General features: G+C 36.0%; 1 protein-coding gene across 1 annotated transcript in view; it reads left to right on the top strand.

Annotated features, from left to right (window-relative positions):
* Window positions 1–15,728, top strand: part of LOC135108414 (inositol 1,4,5-trisphosphate receptor type 1-like) — a 151,472-nt gene that overhangs the window by 129,553 nt on the left and 6,191 nt on the right. The window contains 13 exon segments of the mRNA XM_064019369.1: window positions 1,108–1,215; window positions 1,747–1,928; window positions 3,207–3,417; window positions 4,944–5,140; window positions 5,835–5,936; window positions 7,220–7,357; window positions 8,971–9,163; window positions 9,774–9,896; window positions 10,569–10,741; window positions 12,406–12,570; window positions 13,452–13,638; window positions 14,228–14,383; window positions 14,503–14,657. Of these exon segments, the coding sequence (XP_063875439.1) occupies window positions 1,108–1,215; window positions 1,747–1,928; window positions 3,207–3,417; window positions 4,944–5,140; window positions 5,835–5,936; window positions 7,220–7,357; window positions 8,971–9,163; window positions 9,774–9,896; window positions 10,569–10,741; window positions 12,406–12,570; window positions 13,452–13,638; window positions 14,228–14,383; window positions 14,503–14,657 (2,090 nt within the window).

Genomic DNA, 15,728 nt, shown 5'->3' with positions numbered 1-15,728 from the left:
TTTGAGATCAACAGTTACAGTGGACGGAAGAGTGAGACAGGTGAAGGAAGCAGGAAAAGTACTTGATGGAATAAGAAAGATCTTTAAGCATAGGATACTAGGTATCATTGTATAGGGTTGTGTGAATGAATAATGGTGCCCACTGTGGTGTATGGTGTTGAAACAGGAACTACCTTAAATTCTAGCTTCATCCTTTAAAGGGACTATACTTCTCCCAGGCCAAACCCATTCCTTGGCACTCTTTAGTAAACCCCTTTATGCTCAGGACTTACTCATCATAACACATGAATGTCATTGCAGTGCGTGGTGAGGCTGCCTCTGGTGTACATGTGTACATCATCTCACAGGTGGTTTTCCACATAGAAGTACCGAGTTTTGGGAATATTTTCTGAGTCTTATATAGCTGACTAGTCCTATAAGAAGCTTCACACAAATCAGGAAACAAACTGGGGAACTCCACATACATCACATTTTTTTTAGCCAGAGGCACCTTCTGCACTTTTTTTCTTCCACAGTAGGGAAATTTTCATGACTTAGTTCCTTCCCTCCCTCACCATTGTTTGTTTTTGTGTGGCCACCATAGCAGCAGCTAATAGTGGCAGATAAGAAGTTGGAGGATATTCAGCCTATTGAAAAGGAAGGCTGGAGGCTTGTGGCTGATATTTTTGAGACAATGGGCTTGATGGCAGTGTTGGGGTAAATGTTATTTTTGAGATTCACAGTACTTCACTATCCCTAGAGTTGCTTTATTTTATTTATTTATTTTATTTATTTATTTATTCATTATTTATTTATTTATTTTTAATGTTATGGTTGCATTATATTTATAAATTGTGCAAGTTATTTTGCTGAAAATATATGTCATAATATTAAAAATAATGTGAAATACATGTACATATTACATGTACATGTGGGGGAGGCTAGGATTGTTGCTCATCATTGGGTGGGACATCTGAGCATGAAGAGACTAAGAGCATCCTCTCAGTGTGAAAATAAAGTCTGGATTATGAGTGTTGCTGGGCAATGTTTTTATGTCAGCCTTCTTCATGCCAGTTGCATTTTTCATAATACTTGATGTATCACCTCTCTTCTTCCTTTTGTCTCCAGGCCACAAACCCAACGGCCTGGTGATGAATGACCAAATCCGTGAAGAATTGTCAGAAGCAGCAAATATGACTTCTCAAGCCTATTCCAACATTCGAGCAGGCAATACAGGTAGGATGTGTGTGTGCATGTTAATGGTGAGCATCAGTTTTGTTTTCTTTATATTCTTTTAAACTTCTTGGCTTTGTCAGTATAACAGAAAATCTGCTGAAATTCATTTGGGGATTCACTCATCAGAACTGTATCACCAGAAAATCTTAAGATTACACAGATATTCTTTATTGATCTTAATTCTTTTCTATTTCTATTCCAAATTTTAAAAACTCTTCTTAATACCACAGTTGAGGAGAAACGGTCACTGTGTCTGAGATCTTTCTGTATCGGTATTATCTTGGTAACTTTATGTGCCTTGGTAGTGGCAATGCTTTCTTAATATAAGATGTCTTCCAGTACCTTCTCATTTTTCTAGAGTGCCTCCATAAGTGTCGAAGATTTGATTTGTTTTAGTCATGTATGATGGATTGAGGCAATTAGTTACAAGTTAGAAATTTTTACCGATGTATGAAATGAGAAAAAAAAATTATAAAGGAAGATGGTATGTGTTTTGTCCAACCTTCAGGAATTTATCTGTCATCATTACAGGTGATGAGAGTAATTCTTGTCTTGGCATCACTACTATGGAAGAAGGAGGAGATAGCTCGTGGGGCAAAGGAAGCAAAGAGTCTTCTGCTGACAACTCAAAGCTCTCCCCAAAGATTGCTGTGATGGAGCCTGTTTTACGTTTCCTTCAGTTACTATGTGAGAACCATAACCTCTTCCTTCAGGTAATGTCTATTTTCTCTTTGTATTTGTAGTATGGTTGAATAAAGTTTTTTTTTTTTATGTATAACAGGCTAACAAGGCTAAGCTCTGGTTAGTTATAGAAAAGTTGCTACTACACCAGGTTAGTTTGTGAATGAATATGATAGCCAAAGTTGATGGTGAACATTGAAATTTCTAAATTTGGGGATTTTAGCAAGGGGAAAATTAATTAGAATGTGCTCCACTCTGGCAGTAAAATAATCAAAATACTTCACATACTTAATGCTATTAGATGAAAAATGGATGGCACAGATCAATATAATTTAGTAAGAGTGACATAAATTTCAGCTAGATAGTAGAAAATTCAGAAGATTCAAGAGTGTGAGTACAAGAGGAAGCCAGTTCACTTAAAAAAAACACAGCAAGCATCTGCGGTTCATATTTGAGGATAGAGAAAATGGGAGGAAACAGTAGCAAGAGAAGACTAAAAATAGTAGTATTTGTACTGCTGGACAAAATCAGAAAGTATTAATATGAATATACTCATAGGTAGTAATGTGTATATGAGAGCCTTGGGAGTTTTGTTTTATTATTGATAGCTGATTGTGGCTTAAGGTTATACTGTGATAATGTAAAATACAGTAGATGGTCAAAAAGATATAAAGTATGAAAGGACATGAAAATGAAGTGAATGTCAATGTTTTGTTGATAAAATGCTACTTGACATAAATGCTTATATGCAGGACAGATAGTTACTACAGATCCACTCTCTGAATTATTGCCATGCTTTACAAAGATAATCTTTTAAATTATCACTACAATATGTATTTGTGACCATGAATGGGTCTTATGTTTGAATTACATGTTTGAATTACATGAGTTAACTGTATTTTGATGATTCAAAGGAAGGAGCTTGGAAATGTATAAAAAATAAGAAAATATTAATTTTGTCCAAAAAAGAATTCTTTACTTTTAAAATCATACTTGGTTTTGATACTTATCTGTAGAACAAATTTCACATATTCATAGAAACATACAGAGTAAATGTAGAATACACTTTTTTTTCCAAATCTACTCTTGATTTGATATATTAAATATTCTGCTTCTTATTAATTTTCTTTGGTCAGAAGTATCACTGTTTATTCTAGGAAATTTTGTTGCTGATAGGCATCCTTTGGATATGTTTGGTTTATTTGTATGGTTTATGTATAAGGTTTGTGCTCTCAGTATTTCAGAGTTTCTGCAATTTTATTAGGTACTAGTGTAGCTTGAATTAATAAGAATTAATTATTCTAATGCAGAACTTCCTAAGAAACCAGAAGACCAAAACTAACTACAACCTAGTTAGCAAGACCCTCTTGTTCCTGGACTGCATTTGTGGCTCTACCACAGGAGGTCTGGGCCTGTTGGGGCTCTACATTAATGAGCACAATGTGTCTCTCATCAACCAAACTCTTGAGACTCTAACAGAGTACTGCCAAGGGCCTTGTCATGAGAACCAGAACTGTATTGGTAAGTTCAGCTTTGTCCTGTCACATTCTTCCCCGGTCATCATTTATGTAGTAGTTCTGTTGTATCACATTATTTTCCAATATGCTTGTATAACCTTGGACCTTCATAGCATTCACTCATGTTTCTTTTTCCTTTGCTTTCACTTTACTTCTAAAAACTCATTGCCCAAAATCTACGGTTATTATTTCCTTGCAAACCAGGTAATAGGTGCTTTAAGCTGCGGAGCAACTTAAGGGGCCTTTCCTCAGTGGCTGGGGGTTCTAATTTTTAGACGCATAGCAGACCTAGTCATACAGAGCCTGCCTGCACATGCCATACCAAGTGTCAAACTGCCATGATGGTTGCAGCGAGTGACATGTTGCTATAAATTACGCTGTTTTCAATATGTGGAGTTTTATCTGCATTCAGATTTCTCTGTCATGTTCACAAGAGTTTTTTGTACTTAACATAATAATATATTTCAGTATTCAGTGTTTAACTTGAAAATAGTGAGCATAACTAAAACATGTTATAAACATTTTTTAAACATCTTCACAGTTCAGTTCACTATAATTTCATTTTCTTTTTTTGTTTTGTCAAGTTTTTACAATGTATCTTGATTTTACAGTCACTGCTGAGTCTTATGGTGTTAACCAAAACTGGCTATCCCATATATGTAGTGAGTCATGGCAAATAATTCACACATTTTGCACGCTCGAGCTGAGTCCGTAGTGATGAGGCGAAAGTTGTGCAAGTTGTGAAGCAGAAACCTTCACTCACATGCCAATAAATTGGAATATGCAAAATACAACAAAATGGTGGGTCTGATGAAGAAGTACCATAAAATGCAAAAGATATGCCGTCAAAAGTTACCTATTAAGAGGTGTTTCCAAGACTGAAATTGTAATCTTTACATGCAGTGGACGCCAAAAGGTGCTTCTGGCCAAATCATCGATGTAGCCTCCAGGGACCAGGTGCAGTGGTGGGTTGTAGAGGTGTGCAGTAACAAAATTAGAACCCCCTCACTCTGCTCGGGAAATTATACCTGAAATAATGAAGTGCCTATAAAACCAAAGAATTGACCTACAAGTGAAGCATGTGTAAAACTATTTGGTAGGCATCTAAGCATCTCTAGATTTCTTTATTTGCTCAGGGAACAATATACTGTACTGATACAGTGCTCATATATTGCTAAAATGTGCACTACATTATGATACATACCTCATGTAAGTGAGCAGTTGCAACTTGGCTCTGACTGTGACTAACACAGTGTACAATGAAAATGATGATTTCATGTTTCTTTGATGCTGTTATATTGGAAGAGTACTAAAAGATCACAAATGTTTTCTTAATGATTACAACATTTATAAAAATAATTTGTGGTATTTCAGTAAAAATTCTGTGTTGTCTGAAATAGTAATACATGCTGAGACCAGTGCCAGTCTTGCTTAACAACCAACATTGCTAAATATTATTTTGCATATTTGTTTCACTTTTAATGTTTCTTCTCAGTAAGCAAAATTTTATGGGTTTGTCCCTCCCTCCAGCCACTCATGAGAGCAATGGTCTGCACATCATCATTGCCCTCATACTGAGTGACATCAACCCCCTAGCTAAAACCCGTATGGACCTCGTTCTTGAGCTAAAAAACAATGCCTCCAAGCTGTTGCTGGCCATCATGGAATCCAGAGCAGACTCAGAGAATGCAGAGAGAATCCTACAAAACATGCCTAAAGATCAGCTGGTGAGTTGTGTGTGTGTGTGTATGTGTGTGTGTCATGTGAGATCAGGATTTCACACCCATCCCCCCACTAATAGTGTCATGCCACAGTTCACTACACTAATTGAAAGATGAGGATAAATTTGTCATTTTATTATTACTCAAGATTTGTTTGTAACTTTATTGAAAGATTTATTGAATGCCACACTGATGCCATGGACACTTCACAGTAATTGATAAGTAGAGTAATAACAATAGAGATGGGAGACACTTTCAGTTTTATGAAATATTTTTGAGGATGAAAAATTGTTTTTGAAGGTTTTTCTTGTCCACCTTCAATTGAAAAGGATGTATCACTGGTCAAGCAAAATGTATCCTCATAGGTGACTTAATATGTTGTACTTTTAATCTGTCATCTAAAAAATATCAATCTTATATCTTATTATTATACACACTGTTTTATACATTTATTATTTCATGCTATCTGAACAAAACTTGCCACATATAGTCTAAACTTAAGATGTGCTTCCATGCTGACAACTTAAGTCTTTGCTCTGATTTAGGTGCATTTTAGATCTTTCTTGAATCTATTTGGAATCTTAGAATGGAATCTTAGTTTTTGATAGGTATAACCTCTGGATAGCATAGCAAAAGATTGAATATCATGATTTTGTCCATAAGTAAGGAATGGGAGCTTGAATTGTGTATTCTTTTGCAGCTAGATGTGGTGAGCTCCCTTTACCATCAGGAGAGTGTGGATGATGACGAATTTTTTGAAGAAGGAGCATCAGACAGTGATGATGGTGTCTCTCCAAGAGAGGTGAGTTCTTCCAAACAAGACAATAATTTCCCTCCCTCAGGCTGTAAAATCTCACATAGCTTTATAGTTGAAATGAACTCAAGTTCTTACGGCTAGCCTTACATTGCTTGAAATTTAATTACCCAACATCTGTGTGATGGTAAGAAGGGGTATCATGTATTTTATTTTATTTATTTATTTTATTTATTTTTTTCCTGAAAACTATCAGTGTTTTCTTTTCATAGTTTTTATGAAGACACTATGAAGGAATATCTAGAATTCAGTTCCAAAAATGACCATTTCTCATTTAATTTCATTAATTAATTTATTTATTTAGCTTTTTATTTTATTTTATTTTATTTTTATTTATTTTATTATTATTATTATTATTATTATTATTATTATTATTATTATTATTATTATTGTTATTTTATCATTATTATTATTATTTTTATATATTATTGTTATTATTATTATTTATTTATTTATTTATTTATTTATTTTTTATTTTTTTATTTATTTATTTATTTTTATTTTTTTCAAGAAGAGTGTTTTCACTGCTCTGTGATGAGTATACCATGAAGTACCTAACCTTGAGATTCACTTCCTCACCTGTACAATTTTTTTTTTTTATTTGTTTTCTTATTTATTTATTATTATACAGGTCATTGATTAAACCATACTCTTTCTCACATGGAAATTATTTCTTCCCTGATTTTAATGGTGAGGAACTTCCTATTTTGCTCTGCTGGTGCATTTATATTGCCCAACAATTATGAAAAATTACCTACCACCCAATCTCATCCACCTTGACAGTTCGATTCCTGATCACACTGTGCATTGCAAACTTTCATGCTCAGCAAAGTACCTCTGGTCTTGACTTATATTCTGAGAAATGTGTATTATGATCTAGTACATCCAATCCTATGTTCTGATAAGTCTGACTCCATGATCACATAAAGCCATCATAAGTCAAAAATATCATAAACTTAATCCAACATAAATTGGAATTTATTAAGAACAACTTGTATAATTATAAAACACATGCTGTGTTAGCAGACTTCTTTTCTCTTTATTTATGTTTAATTTACTTTATATCTTTAGCAGTGGAAACACTGTTGTCCCTAACTAAAACACTAATTTGACAATTATGAAATCCTTGATTGGGTTTGGGAATTTCATAAAAAGAACACGTGATGTGACCGGCTTTGTTAGCCCAGATGGACAACTAAAGGTACAGAGAGAGAAAAGGGTTGTCCCAAACCATTGTTTTATATTTGCACTATTCTTTTTCTCCCTATCAGGTGGGCCACAACATATACATCTTGTGTCATCAGTTGGCCAAACATCATAAGGAATTGGAGGAACAACTTACTAAGAGCAGCAATGAAAAACTGAGCAAAGCACTCAGCCACTATCGGGATAACACAGCACAAATTGAGGTATGATGTTATGGAACACTAAAGACTTCAATTATTTTAGGTGATCATATTTCAAAGGAGACATTATAAAATTACTCTTAATATGAACACTTCACAGAAAAGGTATGCTATACATATATCTCCTGTAGATTTTATGTTTCACATTTAGTAGATGGAAAAGAGTGTCATTAAGGCCCATTGCACACCACCTGTTTCACACATCTGTTGGAAGACAGTGTGTCATCAGCAACCTCTCTTCATCAACAGAAATATTAAAGGAGTTACCAAATATCCTTCTGTGAAACATAGTGCCATTGCTGTTGCTTTATAAATAGTGGCAACAGTGCTTCATCTCATAGAAGGATATTTGACAGCTCTGGCTAATTTTCCTGTAGACAGAGAGATGTCACTAATGACACACGTCATCTCCAGATGGATGCATGAAAGAGGTATTATGAAGTGGACCTAAGACTGAGATAATGCAGTTATTAATGAAGAGTGATTAGGTTTGTTGAAGCAGGGGATCATGAACCTACGTAATTGTTTAATTTCCACTATGAGATAATTAAATAGCTTGTAGGTATGTACAAAAATCAAGTGAAGGCAAGTTATAGTAATAAAGATGTATTACTTGATATCTTGGGGTTTAAAATTTCTTGTCTACCACAGAGAGGCCAGGTACAAAGTTTAATATAAAGACAATATGCTGTATTCTATACTTTATATATACACAGTGTCTGTACAGTCTCACTGATTTCAGACCTTTATTACACACAAACCATGTTAGGATGAGAAATGTCTTCTGTGATTTCAATCACAGTGACTAAGTTTTTGTCACATCGCTCATAAACTTCAAAATGTGCTCCATTTGTTGCCTGGAATATGTCAAAGTTGAACTCTTATCACACACCAGGTATTCTCCAACATCTTAGTCAATAATATTAGAGCTGCTGTTATCCTGGCCTTCAAGGTCTCAACATCAGGTGCTGGTATATTATACATTGTATCCTTGGTATAACCCCATAAGAAAAATCAAGACCTTGAAGCCAAGAATAACACCAGCTTTAGCATCATTAACTAAGATGTTGGAGAATACCTGATGTGTGATAGAATTTCACTTTGACATACTTTGGGCAGCAAATGAAACACATGCTGAAATTTATGAGTGATGTAACAAAACTTTAGCCACTGTGGTTGAAGTTGCAGAAAACATGCCTTGGCATAATGTGGATTTTGTGTAATGAAGGTCTGAAATCAGTGAAAGACTGTATGGACACCCTGTATATTCCCAGTGGTGACCCATTTTTCACATTACATGCTGCATTTACAGCCTCATCTCTTTTCCACTGGTATCCTATATCTATCATTCTCCTATTTATTGTTCATACTTGGATGTATCACTAAGATTCCTATTTTGCATTCTGTTATCAGTTTATTGCTTGATGTGGGTGACGTAGACCTAATGAAACCTGGTATTTAAGGCCAGATCCTTCCTGACACCACATGCAAACACTGGACAGGCATTTCATTATCAAAAGTTGATTAATTTTCCTAGGAGTGTAATGCTTCTTCATTTCATTATTTTAAAAATTCATCATTTACTCAAGACTGTTATGTTATCTTTCTTATTGCAGATTGTACGCCATGATCGCAATATGGAGCAAATTGTTTTCCCCATCCCTGAAATCTGTAATTACCTAACACCAGAAACCAAGCAACGAGTCTACAACACTGCTGAGAGGGATGAACAGGGAACAAAGGTCACTGATTTCTTTGAGAAGTGCCATGATATGTTCACAGAAATGCAGTGGCAAAAGAAACTCAAAAGTAAGTTATGAACTGAGTAGAGGTTTGCTGAGTAAAATAGAATAAAATAAAGTGCTACTGAAGAAGGCAGATCAGAAAGGAAGAGGATCAGGTTATGAAGAAATTAAGGTTACATAAAACTTACAGTGGAAAAAAGATGCAGATGTCTTACAATATAATGGGAAGTATGTCAGTGACTGGAATGTCACAATGCATTTTAAGAAAGAGTAACCTTTGCTCAGTGATCCTGATACATGAATATATGGGTATGAAATGTGAGTTATGAAGCATAGTTGTGCAGTATAAATTTTTTAATGTTCATTAACTATTTTTTTAAGATTGTAGCATAAATATACTTAATATGTAATATCTTTGTATTTCCTAGATTATGTAATATTCTTGGCTGATCTTATACTGTATGTACTATTTATCTCTTGAAAATTTTAGATTTTTCTCAAAATCTCAGCCTTTTAAGCCAAATTTTTCATAAGTTGATACACTTGTCCTTGTTTTTCTAGTCATTCATATCTAACACTTTTTTCTTTCTTTCAATTATTACTTATACATGAAAAAAATTTTAAGGAATAATATAACTGTATTAGTAAAAACATATCCCATATTTCTTCCACAGGCCAAGCAGTACTTTCTACCATTAGTAATTACATGTCCCTTTGGAGCCGCCTCCTATTCTTACTTGCCCTTATGAACAACCTCATCGTGGCCTTCTTCTACCCTTATCCCAGCCAGGTGCCAAGTGAGTGTTCATTAGTCAGCACTGAATGAGTTTATTATTTAGTGAGGATGAAATTCAAAGAAATGTATGGAAGGTTGTATGAAAGCAATATAGTGATCTCTTTTTATGCTGCAACCCTTGTTCATCTAATTAGCAGAGAACAGCAACAGATTTAAGTCACCAGTTTGTGACCTTATAGTACAATGTGGCATTTTTAATTTCATGTATCTTATATGGTGGAAAATATGGTTTTTGTTTGGTTATTAATTTATTGCATGGTATAGATTTAATCAATAAACATAATTTTATTAGTGTAAAAATATAAGATAGATTTTGTGCTTTTAGGAACATCATTTCCTTAGAAATATAATTTCCGTGGTAAGTGAAAGCATCATAAAGATATAAATGTGTTTTACAATATATTATGTGTATGTATTTATATATGTTATCTATCATGTGATTTGTGAATATCTTTTGGAGCCATTTGACTTAGAGCAGATTCCTACAAAACGCCCAGAAACTTGCATCACATAAAAAAGGAAAAATCTTACCAAATAATTTTTGTTGGCTTCCTCTCAGAAATAAGCATAATGCACTGTATTCTCTTGTGTGTCAAGTATTTGGCAATAGTTTTCTTCAGTTTGGAAGTGACCTTTTATGCATCATTCTCAGTTTATGTTCCCTGTCTTGCAGGTCTAAACAGTCACCTTAATGGCCTACTTTGGGTGGGGCTCCTCATCATGCTGGCAATAGTTGTCAGTTTCCAACAGAAGATAATTATGTACCTATTGGGGTTGGTTTCTATTACACGGCTCATCTTCTCAGTGGGACCAGAGCCAACCCTCTGGCTCCTTGGTAGTGCAAATGTGAGTAACCCTACCAACAGTTGATTTATTGTGTGTGTCGAGAGACTGACTGACTCTGTACACAGCCCAACCATCCCATTCATGGTCTTCATCTCAGCTTTATACCTCTCGTTTTGAACCAGTTATTTTCATAGATGTTGCTTTAGCATGTTTTTTTTTCCCTCATTAGGTAGATGTTAGAGATTGCTGCCCTTCATTTAGGCAATCAACCTATATACAGGGTAAACCATAAATTACTAATTTCCTGGCCAGAAATCTGGGACAACCTATACTTGGGATGGACCTATACTTGAGGAAATATGGCAAGCCAGTGTTGAAGGCTGAAAAATTTGTCTCCAAAACCAAGGATTGGCTTACATGCCAAATATAAAATTACTGCTGATAGGTAACAAGTGAAAATGCCTGCTTAACACTCATTGTACACCACTTAACACTACTCTTACAGCCTCATAGGGTAAAGTAAAAATGTTTGATCCTGCAAACCTGCCATTCACATAAGTTGAAGTGCTGTAACACTCACTGTACACCACTTACTGTAATTCAGGCGCGCGGTGCAACAACGACGTAACCGAGAAATGGAAGTTTCGAGAAAAACGCGCTCAAAGTTAAACACTGATTGCGCACAATAGGATACCCTTAAATAAGTAAGTATTATACATCATTTGAAAGGTCTTGGGTAGTTCTGTTTGGGGATGTAGGTTTCGAAGTGATAGGTGACGATTTTGGGTGGATGACTTACGCGTTAATTAACGCGTATACCGTAGGTAATAATTTTTTTTCCCGATATTGTTTTCATTTGTTAATAATGTGTTAGAGCCTATTACACATAGTATTAGGTGAAAGTTTCATGAAGATTGGTACATAAATAAATTTTTTATGAATTTTTTTCCGAGCGTAAAAAATAAAACTTACTCATTACCGGCACGTTATTTCTCCGCACTACACTCGACTTTGAGCCTTAGTACAGGTGCTTAGATGGTCGAATATGACTTGGCCGACATCACCACGAGACTTTTACACCCTTCTACCACACGGAGCAGGCAAAAACACGAAATCTCAAATTTCACGGTTACGTCGTTGTTGCACCGCGCGCCTGAATTCATGTAGCCCACCATATTTATTTCCTACTGGAACTCAGGTTTGGTAAATCTGTTTATCACAGAGATCACAGTATGATATCATATACTACTTAACAGTAGTAAAAAACATAACCCTGCAAACCTGCCATGTACAACAACTGATTGGCATGCCAGTGGCACCACCAGCACCAAGCAGCCAGTTGTTGAAATTGTTCATTAAGCTGCTGTATATTTATGAGATACAGTAGTCTTTTTTCTTTCCATGCAATAGTGCTGGGGAAGTGTTGTTGCCTTATTTTGGAGGGGTGGTCATCTTATCTGGCAAATATAGGCCTAAACCTGTATTGCTCCTCAGTACTTTTAGGGATCAACTTATGCACCAGAAAGTAGGTATGGGGTGTAGCTTCTAAACCATCGTAGCCTGCAGCAACTGTAGTTTATTATTTTTGTCTCATTCTTAGTATTTCTAGAATCATATGCAAAATATTCAAAATATACTTCTGCATTAAAAGTGGCACAACATGCTCTTGTTAATGCAAGCACTACATCTTTAAATCAAGTGCACCTTCTCTCATCACTGGCCAGGTATTATTAAAGGGGATCCATCTTGTGAGTCTTATGGGCAACAAAGGCACTTTTGCCAAGCGGCTGGAGCAACAGGTGACTGATGGAGAGTTGCTGTACCATGTGCTGTACCTGGTGTTCTGCGTTCTGGGACTGTCAGTGCACCCATTCTGCTATTCAATTCTGGTAAGTGGCTGGGCCTTGCATTTGAGTATAGATGTGTAAAGGGTTAGGTTTTCTTATGTATGTGTGTTTTTTACTAAGTTACATGTACCTAGTTGTATATAGGGCCTGAGTTGTGCTCATGTAATCTTGTGTCCAGATGTAAACTTATCCAGTCTTCCAGTTGATTCTTCACCTCTGTTACCTCTAACTTACATATGTCTAATCCAGGTATCATCACCATCATTATCACTTTGCATGACCACCAACACTACCACCATGATGATGATAATGATGATGATGATGATGATGATGATGATCATCATCATCATCATCATCATCATCATCATCATCATCATGTTTATATGAGTTCACTGCAGGACAAAAGTTTTCTCATACTTCTTCCAGTCATATTCTCTCTCTCTCTCTCTCTCTCTCTCTCTCTCTCTCTCTCTCTCTCTCTCTCTCTCTCTCTCTCTCTCTCTCTCTCTCTCTCTCTCTCTCTCTCTCTCTCTCTCTCTCTCTCTCTCTCTCTGTGCATCAAGAGGTCATACCATCTTGTGGAAGGAGCATAAAACATTGATGATTCCACTAGTTTTTATAAGCTGAGAGAACTTTTCATTTGCCATTGCAGAACCATCAAAATTAATTCATTGTATCAGCAGTCCATTAATCTAATTTTGTGATTATCATTAAACTAGTGTCTATATTAAAACTTTACACTAGACATGTGGCTTTGGAGAGCAGGTTGATATTATTATTGAATCAGATTTGAACTAAATATACAGTCTTTGCCTCATATGTAAGAATTATTTGTTGTCAGTAAATTAATTGTATGCAAACATAGCAATGTTAAGTGACTTTTTTTTCTGAGGTAATTTCTTGCCATTTTCATATTCCTTCAGCTTTTTGATGTGGTGTATCGTGAGGAGACACTGCTGAATGTGATACGCTCAGTGACGCGGAATGGTTGGTCCATTGTACTGACAGCAGCCCTTGCCCTCATCCTGGTGTATCTCTTCTCCATTATTGGCTACATGTTCTTCAAAAATGATTTTGTTGTTGATGTGTCAGACAATGACATTGACTGGGGTAAGATATACTCTAAAGATGAAAAGTTGTTTTCACTTTCTTCTTTTAAATTTGCTTTTTGGTTCCTGCTTCAACATTTTTGATGTTATAAATTTAGACATAAATTGCTCATTACAAAGCATTATCTCAAGTTATGGCATCTAATGTGTCTTGCACAAAACTCAATTTCTTCATTGTTTCTTTTTCTCAGATGCCACATGTTTGGAAAAGTGTCAGCTCTAAAGGAAAAATATATATGTGCTTTGTTATTCAAAGTGCTCATCAAAATGTGTGTGTGTGTGTGTGTGTGTGTGTGTGTGTGTGTGTGTGTGTGTGTGTGTGTGTGTGTGTGTGTGTGTGTTCATCCAGTACAGTATGCACTTAGTTGTAGTATACAGAATTTGAGCAAGGAGTATGCTGTCTTGTCTTTATATTTGCCATGACTTCAAATTCACAAATTTTCTTTATTCTTACATTCTTCCAAATTATTCCATATACTACATCTGATTGATGTAAATCGTTTTCAAAATGTTTAACTAATTGCATTAATAACATGTTTTTTCTGAATAGGTAATGAAGAAACTTACTGAAAATACTTGGCTTTCCCCAGACACAATACAACGTCATATAAATGAACGTGTGGAACACTATGTACACCTGAGAGTGTCTGATGGAGAGTCTGAGGGTATACGGCCACCAGAGGTAGAGGTCTGTGAGGTGGGAGCAGATTGTTCCCAGGAGGATGAGCCTGCTGCCCTTAGCAATGGTAAGGAACAAAAATATGAAGCATGTTTTGTGTCATATAATTCATCCATTCTTTTCCTTTAAGATCCTTTAGAATTTGAGTCCTGTTCTACTACCATCATTCCATTTTCACCCCATTAGTGGTGGAAAGCATCACAAAAGAAGTCATGGCAGAAGTGGAAGATGCAAAAGAGGAGGCCTGTTCCACACTCATCATGTGCATTGTCACTACACTAAACCATGGTTTGCGTAGTGGGGGAGGCATCGGAGATATCCTGCGACCTCCATCTAATAAGGTAATCATTCAAAGGAGGACCTTCTAACAAAGGTCATATACACAGGCTGTAAAGACATTTACATTACAATATTGCAAAACTTTCACAAGTCATGATAATCTAGGATTAACCTAAACCAGGCACTTTTAATCATTTAACTGTATGGTATTTCAAGCTGTTGAAGGGAGGGGAATGAATATTTTTCTTAATATATTAAAATATTTGTTTTAGCATTCTTAACCATTTCTTAACTGCTAATCCTTCCGTCTTCTCCATTGGGGTCCTCAGATCACAACCTCATTTCTTTATCATGTTTTATTACTGCAGTTCCTCCTTAGCATACTCCAAAGTGGAGGTGTCTTTGGCATTTTGTCTCCATTAAATAGAGTACCTAAGGAGGTATTATTCTGATTTTCCATGGAATGACTATTGCTTCTGTGTCAAGGACTATCTGTGTGCTGAGCACATAACGGAGGTGATTGTGTCTGGCATGGAGGCTTTCACTTCTCACTCTTTCCTTCACCCTAGACTTTCTAAACCTTGGCTTAATCCAGCCTGTCCTCATGCTGTACAAGATAGAGAGACTGGCTACAAACATTACTTGAGCTTTTCATCTCCTGAAACTTGCACACTTTACATTTTTACCCAAAATCATTCCAACGCTGCTCTCAACTAAAGAGAAAGTACTCCTGCCCTTATTTTATGGGGATCAATTGTACAGCTTGGACAGTTTGGTCTGGAACAAGGCTCCTTCATAACAAGTACTCTCCCCTACCACACCCAATTGCCCCACTCTTGTGTGAGACTGTCAATATGTGGCAGCTCCCTTGGAGGTCTCAGGGCCGCTTCAATCCTCACACTCACAATTGCTCTCCATTCACTTGTCTTGCAAAATCATTCTACTATGCTCCATTGTCAGTCCTCTTCCTTATAACACCTCCTTTATGCTGTGTCCTTCCCTTTTGTGGCCTATCGCAAGTATTGTAAGGATTGTTAGCAGCTCAAAAAAATTTGTCCACATTTATCTCAATGTTGAGTACATTCAGTCCTTACATTCAGCTGCCACTGGCCATCTCCTCATAACATGCCACT

Source organism: Scylla paramamosain, chromosome 17 (genome assembly GCF_035594125.1).
Source record: "Scylla paramamosain isolate STU-SP2022 chromosome 17, ASM3559412v1, whole genome shotgun sequence".
Lineage (NCBI taxonomy): Eukaryota > Metazoa > Arthropoda > Malacostraca > Decapoda > Portunidae > Scylla > Scylla paramamosain.
The sequence above is the reverse complement of the archived record's forward strand: the minus strand, read 5'-3'. Positions and strand labels throughout refer to the sequence as shown.